Source organism: Plecotus auritus (genome assembly GCF_963455305.1).
Source record: "Plecotus auritus genome assembly, chromosome: 2".
In the NCBI taxonomy this organism is placed as follows: domain Eukaryota; kingdom Metazoa; phylum Chordata; class Mammalia; order Chiroptera; family Vespertilionidae; genus Plecotus; species Plecotus auritus.
The window spans coordinates 179,729,549-179,747,513 of record NC_137771.1 but is presented as its reverse complement, the minus strand read 5'-3'; the positions used below and the strand labels follow the sequence as shown (position 1 = coordinate 179,747,513).

General features: G+C 37.3%; 1 protein-coding gene across 9 annotated transcripts in view; it reads left to right on the top strand.

Moving 5' to 3' along the window:
• TP63 (tumor protein p63) overlaps positions 1-17,965 on the top strand; it is a gene marked incomplete at both ends in the record, with an annotated part of 214,334 nt that overhangs the window by 122,618 nt on the left and 73,751 nt on the right. For 8 of the 9 annotated variants that reach the window (XM_080654858.1, XM_080654857.1, XM_080654859.1 and 5 more), the window contains one exon: positions 16,461-16,715. The exons of the other annotated variant lie outside the window; for it this stretch is intronic. In XM_080654858.1, the coding sequence (XP_080510984.1) occupies positions 16,461-16,715 (255 nt within the window). The remainder of the gene's footprint in view (positions 1-16,460; positions 16,716-17,965) is intronic. 9 annotated transcript variants of the gene reach the window in all.

Below are 17,965 nucleotides of genomic sequence, written 5' to 3'. Positions count from 1 at the left end.
GCTCAATTTCCATTCCATTCTTTTCTGTGTAGGGTTATGTTTAGTCCTCTGTAAAAATGCAGTTCTATATTTGAGTATATGAAATGCTTGGGAGCACATGGCCCTGAGAATCCTGAAACTTAATACAAAGTTATAACATTTTGGAACTCACCTTAAAATAATGTTTATTAGTAATTGTCAATTCAGAAAATAACCATCTACTATTATCACAGAAGAATTACTAAAAATTGGGCAAATTAAGAAGGGAAAGGCATGCACTAATTGTAGAGGACATGGAGATGTAGTGATAGATGTCTGGAAGCAGGTTGGTATAACTTAAGAAAATAATAAGCCTCGAGTAATGGAGCCACCTGTGATAGGAAAGACAAATGATGTTGTTACCTTGCTGAAATAAAAACAGAATGTCAGTGAAAAAATAATAAAAAATCATGTGACTAACCATGAGAGTCAAAATTGTTTTAAAACTGTAACTCATTCTCAGACTTCAAATATTTTTTAAATATTATTTTCAAGTAACGTCTATGGATTGATAACTCAAAAAATAATATAAGAACACTATTTTTCTGTACACCATTTTTCACCAATTTCCAGTTCCTTCTCTCCAAGCAGAGCTGGATTTTGGGAAGCTGTTAATGAACAGGGAAGGGTCTGGAAGGGAAGAGAATATGGGCAGGATGTAACAGGCAGCGCTTAAGGTTACACCCTTGGGTTACAATGGAGAGGCCTCAAGCAATCACCATGCCATTGTGCCAGGCTTGGAATGACACAGCCTCTGGGACTGGTATCAGACTTGGAAAGAGAGGATCAGAAGAAAGAAAATTCTTGATAGATTAAGTTTTAGCTCAACTTTCTTGCCAAAAACTGAGGAGTGTATGAGAGAGAGAGAGAATGAGAGAGAGACTCTACAAGTCCTCATTAGAAGGGAATTTTTACTTTTTTAAATTCCCATCTTGGGTCCTAGGTGATGAGAGAGTGGTACTTGGGTAAATGGGTTATAGTATTCTAGAACTAAACTGGACTTCAAGGCCCATATATTGAAATACCTCACTTTACAAGTTAAGGTTAATAATTTTTCTTTCTGTAATTGAGCTATAGGCATAGAAATATGGCCCATTTACCTAACCTTTTATCTATAATACCAAGGAAAGAGATCTAAAAATGACTGTTGTGAAAGTAGACGCTTCAAAAATGTTTTCATAAAGAATTGATGTGCAAATCTAGTTGAGAGCAAAAAGAAAATGTTGAGGCAGGAGAATAAGCTCTCAGACTTCAGGTTGTTGCCATAATTGTCCTCTGGGCTTGCATGGTCAAGGGAGATAGTCTCTCATGTGCCAATACTGTTTCCAAGAGCTGAATCATATTTTACATTGGGGGGTGTTTTTTTTTTAATATATTTTATTGATTTTTTTTACAGAGAGGAAGGGAGAGGGATAGAGAGTTAGAACCATCAATGAGAGAGAAACATCGATCAGCTGCCTCCTGCACACCCCCTACTGGGGATGTGCCCGCAACCAAGGTACATGCCCTTGACCGGAATCGAACCTGGGACCTTCCAGTCCGCAGACCGACACTCTATCCACTGAGCCAAACCGGTCAGGGCGGGGGGTGGTTTTTATCTTAATATTTAATAAATGTATTATCTTAAGCTTTTCCATGTTATGCTCCCGAGATGTTTAACACCTTAGGTACAAGGACAGTCGGTAAAAAGTAGAAGCTGCAGATTTAATACAGGTGTCAGTTGGGCTGTTCCTCACTCCATGCTGCGGTCTTAGATTGCACTTCTTATTTTACAATTGGTTGCCCTCAAGCCCAGAGGGGACTGGGAGAAAGAGATCTTAGATCACAGATCATAGCTTATACCTTCCTTCACTACTACTGGAAAAATGAGTGGTAGTAATAAATCACTTATCCTTTACCTAGATAAGGAAAAAGCATGTTTGGTTTATTTTGTTTTTTAAAAGAGCAGTGATCCTCAACAGGGGTGTGGAGAGTACAGTAGGAAGCATGAATGAATGCCTGGGTTAACTAGAGCAACCAAAAATATATTGGTTGGTTTTTCCATCATATCACATACATTTTCTGAATGCAAGGTTGCTAAAAATTTTCTTAGGCAATGAGATTATTAAAAATTTAGATCCTATATTTTGCTATTAAAAAAATATACACCCGAGGTGATGGGATTTATGTTTATCAAGGAAGTATATGGGTCAAACTGTTCTGAAATATATTACTGCAAATATACTCAAGCTTTCTTTGAGCTGGTATGATCCTTTTGGGTGGGACTTGAGCTGATGGGATAGAGTGTGTTAGGTAAAAAGCCCTTCTTTCATAATATTATGAAGTTAAACTTTTCCCCTTGTTGCATACATTTTGAAATTCTAATTTTTTTATGTCAATAAATAAGGAAGAACAAACACAGATGCCATAAAGACATCTCAGTGAAAAATAACTTGGTGATTTCCATAAAAGTCTATTTTGAAGATAAAAAATTATCAAGCCTAAGGGACTCATAATTTTCTTTCAAATGTATGATGAGAAAAAACTCAGAAGACTGATACATCGCTATTGTCCAATGCCAATTTAGTGGACTGAGTTGCCAGTGAAGCATATCTGGTAAGGTAGTAAATTTTGGTTATGGAAAAGAATGGATTGGAGTATCAGGATAAAACAGTTGACCAAAAAGTTAAGATATAAATTACATTCCTTACCTTCTCTTAAGAACACATTTTGGAGGCACAAGACAATAGTAAGCATTGGTTTATTCATGTGCTACTTTTCTAAACATTTTATAATTTTAATTTATACCTTTTAATTAAGTTGCAATACTCATAAACATTAGTATTATGGAGGAGAAACTTAGAAGAAAGAGCAACTTACCCTTTTAAAATAAATGTTTAGTTACATATGAGATGGTACATGGCTATAAAAATTAGTAAGAAACAGGTCCTACACCAAAAAGTTAACAGTTTATAGAGGGAATAAATATGTACATACATGACAGAGGACATATATTCAGTGTCATATGAGAAGTGTGAACAAAACAATTTAAAGGTAAGAGAAAGAGAGTACCTCAGAGGAAAAGGATCAAGGAAGTCAACATATATATGCAGGATGCAGCTTTACTTGGGAGGATAGGTAGAGCTTTCTAAGGCCTAGAAATATAGAAGGGTACAAGGATTTCAGGTGAATAAACAAGCATTAGCAGAGGAACAGAGGTGGAGTGAACGCTGGTGTACTCAGAAATCTCAAATGGTTCAGACAAACTTGAAAGTATGAAAGAATTAGGAAATAAAGTTAGAAATGTAAGATAGAATGACTCATGGAGGGCCATTACACATTTAATCTAGTGACAATGATAAGCCATGGAAGGATTTTGAACAGAGGAGTGGTGTAATGGGATCTGTACCCTGGCGCACTTGGGGAGGATAAATGGCTTTGCTTAAGACTGCCTAGAAGTATAAACCCCATTCCCTGCATTGTACATCGGCTGCCTGTTTTGCAAAAATATCCATCACTTCTGTGGGACCTTTGGAAAGGTAGAAATGGATTGTTGCTAAAGTCTCATGTGACGTGTGTGTTCTCTACCCATAACTCTCTTTAATAGCTGTGGGCCCTGCCATAGGTAAGTTGGGAATGGTTAGCCTTGGTTTGTCCTTATGAAATTATGTTCTATTCAAATATAATTATTAATAGCACCACTTACACTTTCAAAAGTATATGGTCATCCTATAAACAAAGACCTTACTCTTTATTATTTTTCGCAATCCCTCACTCCAAAATGATAAAGTAATATAAGTTTGGCTGTAAACCACATATTTTGATTTTGAAATCAAACATACAAGCTATTTAGATTATTTCCCCCACAAAAAATAAGCACTTTCTTACAATCCAGCATTTACAGAGCCAATTAAGCACAGTTGCCGTGCTAGGCACCATAAGGAAAGCAGAGATTACTAAATTGCCGACACTGGCCTCTGAGAATTCACAATCCTAGAGTGTACATAAGTTGTTTGCAAATAACTCCCGTAAAAGCAGGATGTAGTAAGACACACCAAAAGGTCTCAAAGACAGTGAAAAGGCTTCAAACTGTTCATGACGAAGATCATATTTCACATAGTTTGAGGATCAGAATTTAGCCCAGGGCCGGGGGCGGGGGAGGAGAAAGGTCATTCTCTGTAGAGGGTAGCAAATGAATAAAAATTCAAGGAGAACTATACAGGACCAGATAAAATAGCAGGATATATTGACTTGCAAAGAGAATGTTGATGTAAACACTGATCTGTGTTCATTACGTATGTCAAGATTTTGTAGAAACAGCAACAAAAGATGGTACGGGCTTTTATCTCACTAGAAGCTAGAACCCCTGCATATTTCGAAAGCATAGACAGTGTTCAGAATTTGAGATTCAAAACTTTGTCTGTGTGCTCCAGGGATGGTAAGTGGCATGATGCAGGGAGGGAGAAGATAACCCAAAGGATCCTTGGGCAGGTGAAGTGGAGGGTTTCCTGTTCTCATTCTTTAGTCTTCTACTGAGACAGATAAGATATCTTACCCACATAGGGATTCAGTAATTACATTTTTAAAAATTTAATCTAATCTGGGAACAAAATCCAGACTGACTCTCTATGTCAATTAGGATCAAGTTTATTTATCAAATATTCATCCTAGAATCAGAATAAGGAAACCTTGTTCTTTGGTCACTGCTCTAAATGCAAATAGTAACCCTGGAGCTAAATGTGAGACAGTATATCAAGTATGACATTTGTCCAAGAATGAGAATTCCCAATTCTAATGGGGAAATGATAGAGCAGAAGCAGAAGTTAATGTCTCATTTAAGAAACAAACAACCCCTGGAATTAAACAAGAAACAAAAAAAAAAAAACAAAAATCGAGATCTTGGTATTTAAAATTTTAAAATATTTACCATAAAATTTTTTAAATTTAATTTCATGCAAGGATACACATTTCCATTTTAGATTTGAACAGAAATATTGGGCAAAGACATGTGTTTACCCATTTTAATATCCTCTCTTTCCACAATCTCCTTCATTACTTCCATTCTTCCCAGGAAGAAAATATAGGCAATTAAAGAGATAATAGTGGGGTAGGCCAGGGTAGGTTCATGGGGGCGGAAATTCAGTGACTTGATTTAAAGGCAGAGGAAACAGATAGGAGGAAGAACTGTGCTCTAGGATAAATGAGGGATGTCCAAGCTTGTAACTCATTCCTTTCTCTTCCTCACCCACCAAATCCTCCACTTGCATAAAGCAGATTTAGAAAATTATCCAATATTGGCTTGTGATTGTCCTACTTTTAACTCTGTGAAGACATTAGGGGAAACAATGAATTTCCACAAACTACCACATTGTTATACAGCCTCCTTTGCAGAAATAAGTAGTTCAATGAAGTGTCTGTAAAGTCTTTTCAGAATTAGTACTGTATTCTTCCCCAGATTTTTTTTTTAATTTGGATTTATAGTATAGCACATGTATGCTATTCAAAAAGCATTCCTTCCCATCTTTTGCAAAAAGAAAAAAAAATGTTGGAAACTTCCTTATTTCATGTTTGATAATTTTTATACATGCTAACTTTCTTTTTCAAAGACAAGCTAAGATAGGACTGTCCTGTAGGTTCAAGCTAAGATGGTTTCATGGGATAATATTCACTTGTCAAGTTAAAATTCAGTCACCGGTGTCAAGATAAGGCCCATGTTGGTTCTAGGTGAGGGAATAACTGGCAAGAATCAAACATGTTTGGAATGTTGGTGGATGTGTATAGAGTGTAAAGTGATATCTCGTGCAAAACTTGTGATCTGAATTGCATCTCCCCTGTGTTTCTTAAATAAAATTAATTAAATAAATAAAAAAAAAAAACTCATGAAGGCTGAAAGAGGGAATTTTGAGTCAAACTTATGGTGTGTTGCCAGAGGCGGAAATTTATGAAACACTCTCGTCAGCTCTTCTGGAAACACTACAAAAGAAATTGTTCTACTTTCTTATTGGTGCTAAAGCCACTAATAGGTGCAGTTTAGTATAATACCCCCATGAGAATTACCACCCCCATAGTGAGCTTGCCTTGGAAAGAACTTTGTGCAGGCATTTTCTTTTTCCTTTTAAGCTTGCACAAAACACCCAAAGGGGCCATTTCCAATCCAGGCAGTGATCTTTCTCAAGTTTATTCTTTCTCAGATCACAGGGACAATGAGGAATATGTCCTGTTTACTCAAATCAGTCTGGATTAGTGTCATTCTATTGATGGAGCCCGAATTAAAGGAAAACCATTACCCTCTCAAAGGGTAGCATCAGATGTTTGGAGAATGGCTTGATTACTTTTAAATAGACCATATGAGACTCTGTCACTGGACTAAGGCTGAGGACTCTACAAGATGGACACAGAGAATGGTTACACTGGTGGAGTAATCATTTCTAAGCCTTAGGCCTGGGAAATTATTTCAATAGAAGATCCCAATGAGCTTGAAAGGCTGAACATCAGAACAGTGATATTTCAGAGAAGAGGTTTTTCCTGATTTCTTTTTGCAGCCCAACACCACCAACCAAATATTTATCTCCAGGACAAATCCTTTCCAGTTTTTTTTTTGTTTTGTTTTGAATATATTTTATTGATATTTTATAGAGAGGAAGGGAGAGGGACAGAGAGCTAGAAACATCGATGAGAGAGAAACATCGATCACCTGCCTCCTGCACACCTCCCACTGGGGATGTGCCCGCAACCAAGGTACATGCCCTTGACCGAAATCGAACCCCGGACCCTTCAGTCTGCAGGCCGACGACGCTCTATCCACTGATCCAAACCGGTTTCGGTCCTTTCCAGTTTTTAATGCTTCGCTGGGGGCTACTTCACCCTTCTAAAAATTTATCAGTCCTCCCCTGGTTCAGAATAACCCCCTCGTCCTCTGAACTCTTGTGCTTCTCTGCTTCTCCCTCATTACTGGCCATGTGGACCTGATCCCTTCTCCCCATCTCTAGATTGAAGGCCCTTGGAGGACAGAGGATGTGTGGTATGTTGGAAGGGGTATCTTCAGATGTTTATATATATTTACAGAAATGGCTCTTTGTGGCTGACCTGTGCAAAGAGCTATGCAATCGCACACATTGTACAAATCCTGTCTCTGCCTGTATGCCATGAATCATATGCTTTTCCTTGACATCTCACAAGTGTGTATGTGTGTGTGTGTGTGTGTGTGTGTGTGTGTGTGTGTGTAATGAGCCCAGGTAGGTATTTATTTCCATTATGCTTCAAGTGGCAGGAACACAAGAACATTTTTAAAAGACAGTGCAGTTTCCTGAGTAAGGAATGGCTTGTACTCTAGCAGAGGTAAACAGTGTAAAGTGTGTACTGCTTTCACTTAATTGATTACTCATGAGGACAGAGAGTGCGCTTGATTAAAAAAAAAAATAAACTGAACAGATCAGATTTTTATCTGGCTTTGCAGTCTCTTTAAAAGTGTTTACTTGCTTCCACACTGTTCCCCTGATACGTTTTGTCTCCATCATCGCCAGAGACAAGGGTGGTTTGCACTGGCTGAATAAGCTTGATGATTTGCAAACACTTTCCCTTTTTTATTTTCGATGGTGTTATTACTAAAGGATATCTGAGAAATCTTGGTCATGTTGTTCTTAAAAATGGTGTCCCAGTTTTTTGGTTTTTTTTTGTTTTTGTCTGTTCAAATCAGACACTAATGAGCTGTTGTAATTATTAAACGGATTGATTGATAGTTACTTTCATAATGGGGTAAATAGAATGAAATGAATAGATGAGTGTCTTTTAAAGTAAGACGTGTCTTCTGCATGGCTGGAGACTCTGTTTTTATTTTGCAGTTAAAAGGACAGCTTAAAGGATCAGTCCAACGTTACATAAGTCACCATGTCTAATTACAAAGCATAGTAAAAAAATAAAAACTTTAACTACCTCAAATATGATGGAAAATGTATCAATCAGCAAAGACCTTGACAAGCAGAAGCAAATTGGAACTCATGAAAGTGTTCCTCATTTGAATATGTATCGAGTAATAAGACTGAGAAGCACACACCTTGTTTCATGCTTCAGTTTTCCACTTGTAAGTAATGGCTAGTGTTTTCAACCTCTGAGTGTGAGCTTTGGAGTCTGGGGAATGAAGTCATGAATTTAGACTATTTCCAAGAAATTGTCTGTAAGTCTGATAAACTACAATCTAAGTTCCTCAAAACATGCATTTGTAAGTGCCCTTAATTATGGCATTCTTCTAAAATGCATTCTGGCTAACTGGGCAGAAAATTATGGAATGTAAAGAGAAAAGGACTGATTTGGTGGCCTATCTACCAGAAACAAATGTCTTACCATAGGCTTTTTTTTTTTTTTTCTGAGCGGTTTCTTTCCTAGGCAAACATGCTTTGGCCACAAGCACCGTCATCAGTAGGAAGTGAATAATTATAGGATCAAAAAGATCCAGATTCTTGTTACTGACCTAGATGCATGAGAAACAAAATGTAGACCACTAGGTAAAAACACACACACACACACACACACACACACACAAACACATACACACACACACTGCATTGGCACAAAAATGTGTATGTTTTGTTTTAAGGAAGTAGAAGCTCATTAATAAACTTCCCAGCTAGGTGTGAGCTATCAAGTATTACTCATTGCCTTGTGAGTGACAGGACTGGCTATGCTGCTACTAGTTCCCATAAAAGCTGAAGCTAAAAACACGATTCCCACCTACCAAAACAAAGCAAAACACAAAGTGAAGGTCACAGAGATTACCTGGAGAGGCACTATAAGGTTCACCGGGTAGTAGTTTATAAAGAGATGAATCCAGTTTGGAGACAGACTTCAGCATAAAAATCAATACTTCATTGTGTTGGAATAACAGAGAGACTTTCTGATAGTGGTTTTTATTTTGAAAGGTGTTACATGTATTCTTTTAATAAATGTTTCCTGCGCATCTACTGTGTCACAGACACTATTCCAGATATGAGACTCCGCACTAAGCATGCCAGATAAGTGTATTCTCATAAATGTATGGTCTAGCAGAGAAATCCAACATTAAAATTATTAATGCAAATAATTATAATTACATGACGCAAATGGAAAATTAGAGTGTTATGACAATGTAAAACAAAGGAGAATACCTATCTGGTTAAAGAAGGCTTTCCCTGAGGGATGACAGTGAAGCTAAAGGCTTCTAGGTAAGTGGGAAACAGCTTCCATGTACAAAAGGCTTGAGGACTGAAGGAGTATTTCACTTTTGAAAATTTGAAGAAATGCCTTTTTGGTCTTTCTTTAGTGAGCAAAAATGTGTTTCAATTAGTGAACTATAGACCATGTGAAAGACCTGGGACTTCATTTTAAGAGAATTGGAGCTCACTCAAGGTATTCAAGCTTGGGAGTGATGTGATCAGATCTGCAGTGCATTTGAGGGAGTAGCTCCAAGGAGCTTGGTCTCTGACTCTTGGCATTTACATACTTTCTAAGAACGGTTAAAGCTTTATATTCTCTTTAGTAAATAGAAAATATTTTCTTTAGATATAAAAGAGGAAGGCTTGCTTTGAGTGTAACTTTTAGATAAAAATTCCAGTCAGAAATTTGAGTAACTCCAATTTACTTAATAAAGCGGCTTCTCCAACCAGACTGACTGGTTTCACATTTGGGCTCTGTCACTTACAACCTTGAGCAAGTTACTTAAGCTTGTGGAGCTTCAGTTTCCTCATCTATGAAATATGTATACAACATGGGATAATAATGCCACCTTGCTCATGAGGATTAACTGGGTAAATACATGCAAACACTGAACACCATAAAGGAACATAGTAAGGAATCAGAGTATGCATAATAATAGTAGTCATAACACCTACTATTATTTTGATATAGAGGATTGAATATGGAAGTTTCAGATTTTTAAGTGATTTTCATGGTCGGGATTATTTTACTGAAATTGAAATGTCTTCAGTTTCAGCTCATGGGGAGCAAAGCTATCCCCTGTGAGAAAATGTTTATCACATTTAATCACAACATTGTTTTAAGTCATAATTTCTGATATGGACTAGACAGATACATTATCAAAATTCTTTTTAAATATTTTAGACTCACTTGAGAAGCCAACTAAGCATTAGTGATGAACTTGTAAAGTCACCACAGTATCATTTCCATATTAATGACCTAAACTTCACTGAAAGTTTTCATGACTGCACTTTCTCTACTTAATGTTATCATGTCTGCTAAATAAATATATCAAAACAGTGATTTTATAGATTGCAAATGTCCTCAAGCATACTTTTGTTCCAATTTTAATAACTCCTGGTTTACTTGAAAGAAACTGAAACTGTATTTTTTTTCTATTACCTGGATCAAGAATTTCTGAATATTGAAATTATATCTTTGTTTTCTTCTAAGCCCAATGCTTCCCTGGAATGTAAAATGATGTAGGTTTATTTCTGAATTGAGATGCACATGATTTTAATTTTGTTCATTATTACTAGAAGGGAGTACTTATTGAAATCATAGAATTTTAGTTTATTTTTCTTTACTTGAGCTCTACACAGTATAATTTAGCCATCTTTGGATCAAGTTTTAACTTTAATTCATTTCAACTTCTTAGCTTTTCAAATACTTTGTCTTCTGTTTGTTGACATTGTGGCCACCTCATCAGCCAACTTTGTGTTTATTTATCTCACCTGCCTTGTCTGGTGTTGGTTGGGGTGTTTAGAAAACTCTCTCCTAGATTATGGAAACTTGGTCCTCAAAGGAATCTTGACACTTTGTGTCAGAACATAAAACATTCTGGTAAACAATCTGCCTACTGTCTTTCTATGTTTGTATGTGTTAATTGCTTTACTCTTACATATTGTTTATTACAAGGTCTGAGTGTAGTTTATCCCCAATATTCACTCTTTTAGGATCATTTGAACTACAAAAGAAGTGAAATATTTTACATCTAACAAAATCTGGTTTTGAGAAAAATGTGATGCTAAATAAATTCTTAAGATGGAAAGAAGGTACTTTAACTTGACACTATAACACAAATATATTCTTGACCTTGAAAGGAACACTTTAAGTCAATTGTGTTTAATTCTAGCATAAAACAAACTATCATTCTCGGAGGTGAGGCAGGTGGTAGAAGACAAAAAATGACAAGTATTTCCCCCTAAGGCAGTGCTTGTTGAAAAGTCACTATCCTGCTCATATTTGTGGATGAAAATGTGGTACTGTCTGCCAGAGAATACTCCAAATGAATGTTTTGTAAAGCCGGTGTCATGGAGAAAACTGTTTTCTTTTCCCAGAAAGAGCTTTAGACTGTTCACAAAAGCTCCTCCATGAAACCTAAGGTGAAAGGTTATATCAGCCCAGGAAACTATATATGCTGCCTGAAACAGCTGGGCCAATCTGTATAAAGAAAAAAGTTATCTTCTTTAAAATCATCTCATGGCATTTTAAAATAGCTTTGCAGATGAGCATGCTCATTTCTAGAATAATATTAGAATTGGCTCACTGTGGTACTTGATCATCAGAATCAATCTCCTGATAGGTGAGACCCAGGTTGCTCCAGGACCTCACCCAGGGGTCCACCGCACATCAGTGACAGTGTTGAGACTTTGACCCCTATCACCAAATCTAACTCCAGAGTTCTTTTTCATACTAGGATTATTCAGAAAAGTAAGGAGTGCTGAAGAATGTACAAACCCCTAGCCTCATATAACAGTCAGTAAATGCTTATAAATCTAATTTCTACCAAATGAAATTTGGGCAAGTAATTATTTCCTGTGACAAGGGAGCATCTCAACTGAGGTAAATAAAGGGTGATGATATATCTCAACAGTAACCTCTCCTATCCCTGATTTGGCTCTCATTACCATTTTTTATTAACTTCTGACCATGTATTATTGGCTATTATTGCCATGTGGCCATAGTTAGTTATTATAGACAGTACTATCTGGGAAAGAGAACTTATAAAATCTCTCTTATATGGATAAATCAGAGTGATATTTTTAAAAACAAATTATTTCTAAGTCCCTGTTTCCTTTGTATCCTTTTCTGATGTTAAGTCTCAGGAGTGTAAGTGCATCATCAACTTTAAATAAGTATAAATCCAGGTATTCAATATTGAGTTTATTTACAACAATATATACTTATACAGTATTTTGGAGTTGCTGAGAAGAGAATTTGGGCTTGTGCTATATTCAGAATTTAAGATTATTAAACAGTGTAATCCGTTGGGGGGAAGGAGGAAGGGGACATAAAATGAAACTGAAGAAATTGCATTTATAGGGCACTTTTAAAGCAGTGACCAGCCAGGAAAAATCTAATCTTTTATAGTGTTATTTTAATTTTAAGCATCCAGATTGAATTTTAGTGAAGAAATAAGTTAGTCTTTAGATGGCTATGAGAATGAAAATGGCTTGGGGAGGGAGAGTGGGGAATAAAACCAAACAAGAAAATACTCTTCCTAGATTTGGCAATGGTAGTTTTACTCTTTTTTTTTTTTTTTTTAATGGTGAGATTCAGCCTTTGGGTGTACCTACACTTATCATACCGGCTTCATATTTCAGAATATCCCCAGGCAGTTCTGTAATTACCTGAAATATGCTAAGTCTCTGTGACCAAAATGTGTTTCATCCTTTCTGTGGTCAGATTAGCCAGTCTGTGATGAACCTGAATATATTCCAGCTACAGAAGTTGGTAATTTTCATGGGTCAAGGAAGTATGTCTCCTATTTCAAAGTTATTTCATAGGCAGTTGATTGTTTTACTTTATCAGGCTTACCATAATATCAGACAATTTGTGGTCATTTTCACCTTTTATATTTTGTGGAAATAAGACTGCTACCTTTTTCAGATGTGATGGGAGAGATAGAAAACATTTTTCATTCATTCATCCCATTCATTCATTTATTCATTTGTTGACTGTAAAGTATATAACATTATTCTGAGGTCAAGATACCTAGTGGTTAGAAAAGAACAATCTACTTCCTATTTTATTTAAAATATTTTAACAGTTTTTGTTACATGAGAAACACCTGGGACATAGGGGACCCCCACAGAGTTCTTCCAAGGGCATTTTGGGACTGATATGGAAGTGTCCTGTTCTGACTTCTGAGCCTCTTTTATTTGTCATTGTAAATAGGCATTAAATTAGCATCCCAGCATAATTAGCATCCCAGCTCTGTGTTTATAAAATTACTTACAGTAAAGAAGGGGCACAAGGACTGCTCCTTTCACCCCATCAGCTTCACTTTGATGGGAAATAAGGACAAATATTGTGCACATTCACCTGGCACAGAGCTAGCTCCTCAGGCATGCAGAGTGCCACCACAAAGAGCCCTGTGCTTGGTTTCATGCTCTGCTGTCACCATTTTGGCACACTTCATAATTTATGAACCAGAGGCCCTGCATTTTAATTTTGCAATGAGCTCTGCAAATTATTTTGTAGGTCCTGCCCATGTAACACTTATTCTCCTGGCTGTGTGGGTCTGTCGTCGCCTCAATCACATGCCGTCAATATGTCCACTCTCTCTTCAAATAAAAAATATAAGCTAGTAAACTTTTATTGATGCTAACTAAATGCTTTTTAAAATTATCTTCAAAAGCACTGTTTCCTATGGCAGGTTCATGACATTGATTTTTAATGAAGCTGTGAAAAGTATCCAAGTAGATTTCTAATAATACAATTTTTTCTTTGGTGGGATTGTTGTTGTTTATGTTCGGGGCCATGTAATTCATAGTTAGTAGTTTAGGTTTTATGCTTTTTTATTTTTTAAGATTGTTGAGTATACTATTTGGCTTATATTTATTTAAATTAAAAATTTGAGAAAAAATTCAATTGAAATGTGTTTTTCAGTTTTTTACCTTGGATAGTAAGCAGCTTTTTTTGCCCAAGCCTTAGTAATTGGAACTTTAAGTTATAAATGGAGGCATTTGCTTTGGAAGCTTATCCTACTGTGGTTATGTAAAATATTGCCTCTGGAGCTGTATGGAATTAAAAATGATGGCACTCAAAATCATATTATTAATCACTTTTGGAAGACAGTTCTGCTGTTTTTGTGCCACCCAACATGTTCAGTCCAGGGGTCTCCTTTGTGCCACCAGGTAAATGGAGTTTCCATTTTTCTTAAGAGAAGACTGAGTGTTTGCTCGTTGGCTTTTAAAGCTGGGTCCCAATACTTTACTCTTTACACATATTGGAAAAAAAACTCAAAGGGCCACGTTTCTTTGTTCTCATCCAAGCCCACAATTAGCTAAAGTTCCATTCTGGGTAGCTGGAAGGAAGGGGAGAGGGGTGGCCCAACAGGCATTTTACTGCCTGTGAGAAAGTGCTCCTCCAAGTTTTTGTCCTTTTTGTCAGGGACGGCTGCCTCCCTAATTGTACTGCTGTAGGGAAGCACGTGCCTCTGGGAGCATTATCTGATTCCCACAGGACATCAGAAGTACTGTGTATACTGACCCTTAACTTGAACACAAATAATAACTTTTCAACCCCTTTCCCAGGCTCTTGCCACAGTCTTGGAAACCTAATAACTTTACTTTAGCCAGGGGTATGGATGCTTTGTATGGGTCTCAGGTTGTATTTTTTTTTTTTCTCCTCTAGTTGTCTTACCTGCACTTGTCAATTGAGGAAGCTGAAGGTGGAGGAGAGGAGAGGAATCAATGTAGAAGTTAGAGGGAAGGCGAGACAAACAGCTGCTCTTGTCAGCATGGGGATAAGTGTAAAGAGATTAATAGTCATTTGAAGAGCAAATGGGGACTTGGCATTCGGCAATGGAATGTGAATGTATAAATGTAATGGAATGAGCAGGCGACCGTTAACATTTAGACAGATGCTCTCTGGACTGAATGGAATGGCAGAGTCTGTTTGTCCTCCCACGTGAAGTGAAATGCATAAGACTTAGTAAAATACTTTTATTAAATGGTAATTTAATTCAATTTTATAAAGCATCTATTTCTTTGTGAGTTTGTCTGACTTAATCTGGAACTCTCAGCGTTATACACGGTAGGGCAAAAGTGGTGAGTACAAGAAACAGAGTTTATTCTTGCATTCTTATTTATTAATTGCTGAATTTTCAATATGAACAACTGTAAACCGCCTTTTGCCCCACCCTGTATATCAACTGAAGAGCCAGGCAACTCCTTTCCTTTATAAAATAGGAACTACAGAACCACAGAACTGCCTTCTTCTTCTTGCCTTCGGTTTGGCTTCCCTTAGTTGAGTGGTGGAAACAGTGAGATCTCAGTGTGTCAGAAGGTCTCACAAAGGGAAAACAATACACTAGGCCCTTCTGGAAATGTATCCACTTTGCCTCAGGTTTAGGAGTGACTGAATTGCTGACAGTTGTGATGTTATGGGCAAGGCCCTAGACATGGAGTCAGAAGATTTGGTTTCAGAATCCCCATTCTTTGCTATTAGCCAATGCTTGAGCAATTTACTCCCCTTCTCTCATATTCATACAGTAAAGTTGTCTTGCAGATTAAGTTAGAAGAAATTAATTCATTCTTTCCATTAGCATCTTATTGAGTCCCTCCTCTGTGCTCAGCTCTGTTCACATCAACACCTCTGGCAGAAGAGCTGCATGAGCAAAAGGACTTCTAAATTACATCCAACATAGAATTTTAATCATCATTATATGGTATTTCTCTTACACATATTCTACTCTATAGAGAATAAACTGCTAGGAAATGAAAGAGCGGATAAAAAATTAGGTTGTGTTTGGATGATATACAGGCATGTTACCTTTTAAAATATCTAGGTGGCTCTCTCTAACCCTACTACCTATGCCCCTCCAGGCTTTATGAAACTAGCCCTTGGGGGAGCAATGGATACCCTGGGACAAATTTAGAATTATAAAATGATATAATGTATATTCCCCATATACAATAATTTGATGCTTCAATCCCTTCAAGAACATGTCTACTCAGTGGTCTCTCTCATTCTGAACAGCATACAGAAGGAAAGAAAGGAAAGGGAGAACAGGCCATATTCATTTGTTTTAAAGAATTCCTAAGCAGCTACTCAGTACTGGGTACTTTTGGCCCCATTTGTGAATAAGCACATATTCTACTTTTTTAATTTAAATATATCGGTGTGACATTGGTTAATAGGATCATATAGATTTCAAGTGTGGATTTCTATGTTACAAGATCTGTATATCACACTGTGTGCCCACCCCCTAAAGTCAAATCATCTTCCGTCACCTTATATTCTACTTTCAAATGCTTTTGAGAAGACCATAGTCTTCAAAGGCTGCATGTTAAGAGCTGTGTGATCTGTGCAGATCAGTACAACACACACACGCATGCCTGAGACATTTCTTGTTTCTGATTGTGTGACACCAATTGGACATTTTACCTCGAACATTAGGGACCTGAGGTTGAACTTTGTAGAATGCATGCACCAAATGATGCCTTTTTTGAAGCAATGATCTGCAGCTTAAATGGCTAACATTGGGGTTTCTGGGTGTCCTGCAGCCACAGTACACGAACCTGGGGCTCCTGAACAGCATGGACCAGCAGATTCAGAATGGCTCCTCATCCACCAGCCCCTACAACACAGATCATGCTCAGAATAGTGTCACGGCACCCTCGCCCTATGCGCAGCCCAGCTCCACCTTCGACGCCCTCTCACCATCACCTGCCATCCCCTCCAACACCGACTACCCGGGACCGCACAGCTTTGACGTGTCCTTCCAACAGTCCAGCACCGCCAAGTCAGCCACCTGGACGGTAAGAACACCCAGAGCCAATAGATGGGCCATTAAACCTGACCCCCAAGTACCAGCGTCATCTTCAACATCCCCAGGGATTCCTCCCCATCCAAAGCTGAGTGATCCATATTTACACGATGGAAAATTTCTCCCTGTCCTCTAAGGACATTTTGTTCTTGAATAGTTAATACTGAACCAGACACAGAAAATATGCCATTGAGTGGAAAAAACCCCGATCTGGGAACCAAAGGCTAGCTCCTACCAATTTCAGCCTATGTGTTCTTGCCTGGCTCATGCTATCAGGAGGTCTTTTGTGTGTAAGTTTTTTGAAAAGTGTAAAGCATTATGCCAACAAGAATGATCATAATCATAGGATAGTGTCTGCAGTCCCCTGAATGGAGGATGATTACCAGGTTCATTATTTCAAAAAAATAAACATTAAGGGGTGATTTTTTTTTAATGAATAAAATCACAAACACAGCATCTATAATAAATTAAAATTTCATTTACTAAAATAGGGCTAAACTTGTTTATACATGGAGGTTCTATAACATGGATTATAATTTATTCATACATGTATATTTTTTACTTAGAAGCATTTTTCCCAAAAGGAAACCTCTAAAGCTATCAGAGCCCTGAACTAGTCCAAAAATATTCTGATTTAAAACGTTGAAAAAAAAAACAAGAAATACACCTTTTTATATATAGCTTTTCTAAGAAAATATGGAAATATTTTTAAAAATTCAAAAGGTACAAGAATGTTCAAAGTTTATTTTGTAATGTACTATAATATGAATAGAGCTCAAATAAAAGGGAGGGGACTGACAAGACTGGTTTTAACTGATTGATCAAAGACTGTCCAAGCCCAAAGTGGTATGCATGTTTGTTGAACAATTTAATGTTTGCGTGGATTAAGAAATTCTTCCAAATAGCATCATCTTGTTGAGAAGTAGCTTTAGAATTGTCTTAACAGTTTTTCCCTCCTCATTGGAAAATAGGTTTCTTTGGAAAGCAGTCTCTTTCTGTGTTACAGTATCCAGCTCACTGCAGGTGTTAATCCAGTGAACAGTTTATGTAAAAACCTGCACTGGTAACACTGTGTTCCAACATAATTTCACACGTGTTCGCATTATGACCTCACTTCTTTGTGAGCCAGGTGGGACATGTTGGGTAACTCCCATTTTACTAGTGAAGAAAGCTGAAGAGTGTGGAGGTTAGATGACATCCCTAAGTTACAGAGGCTTTTGTGTAGCCGGGCCTATTTCTGAT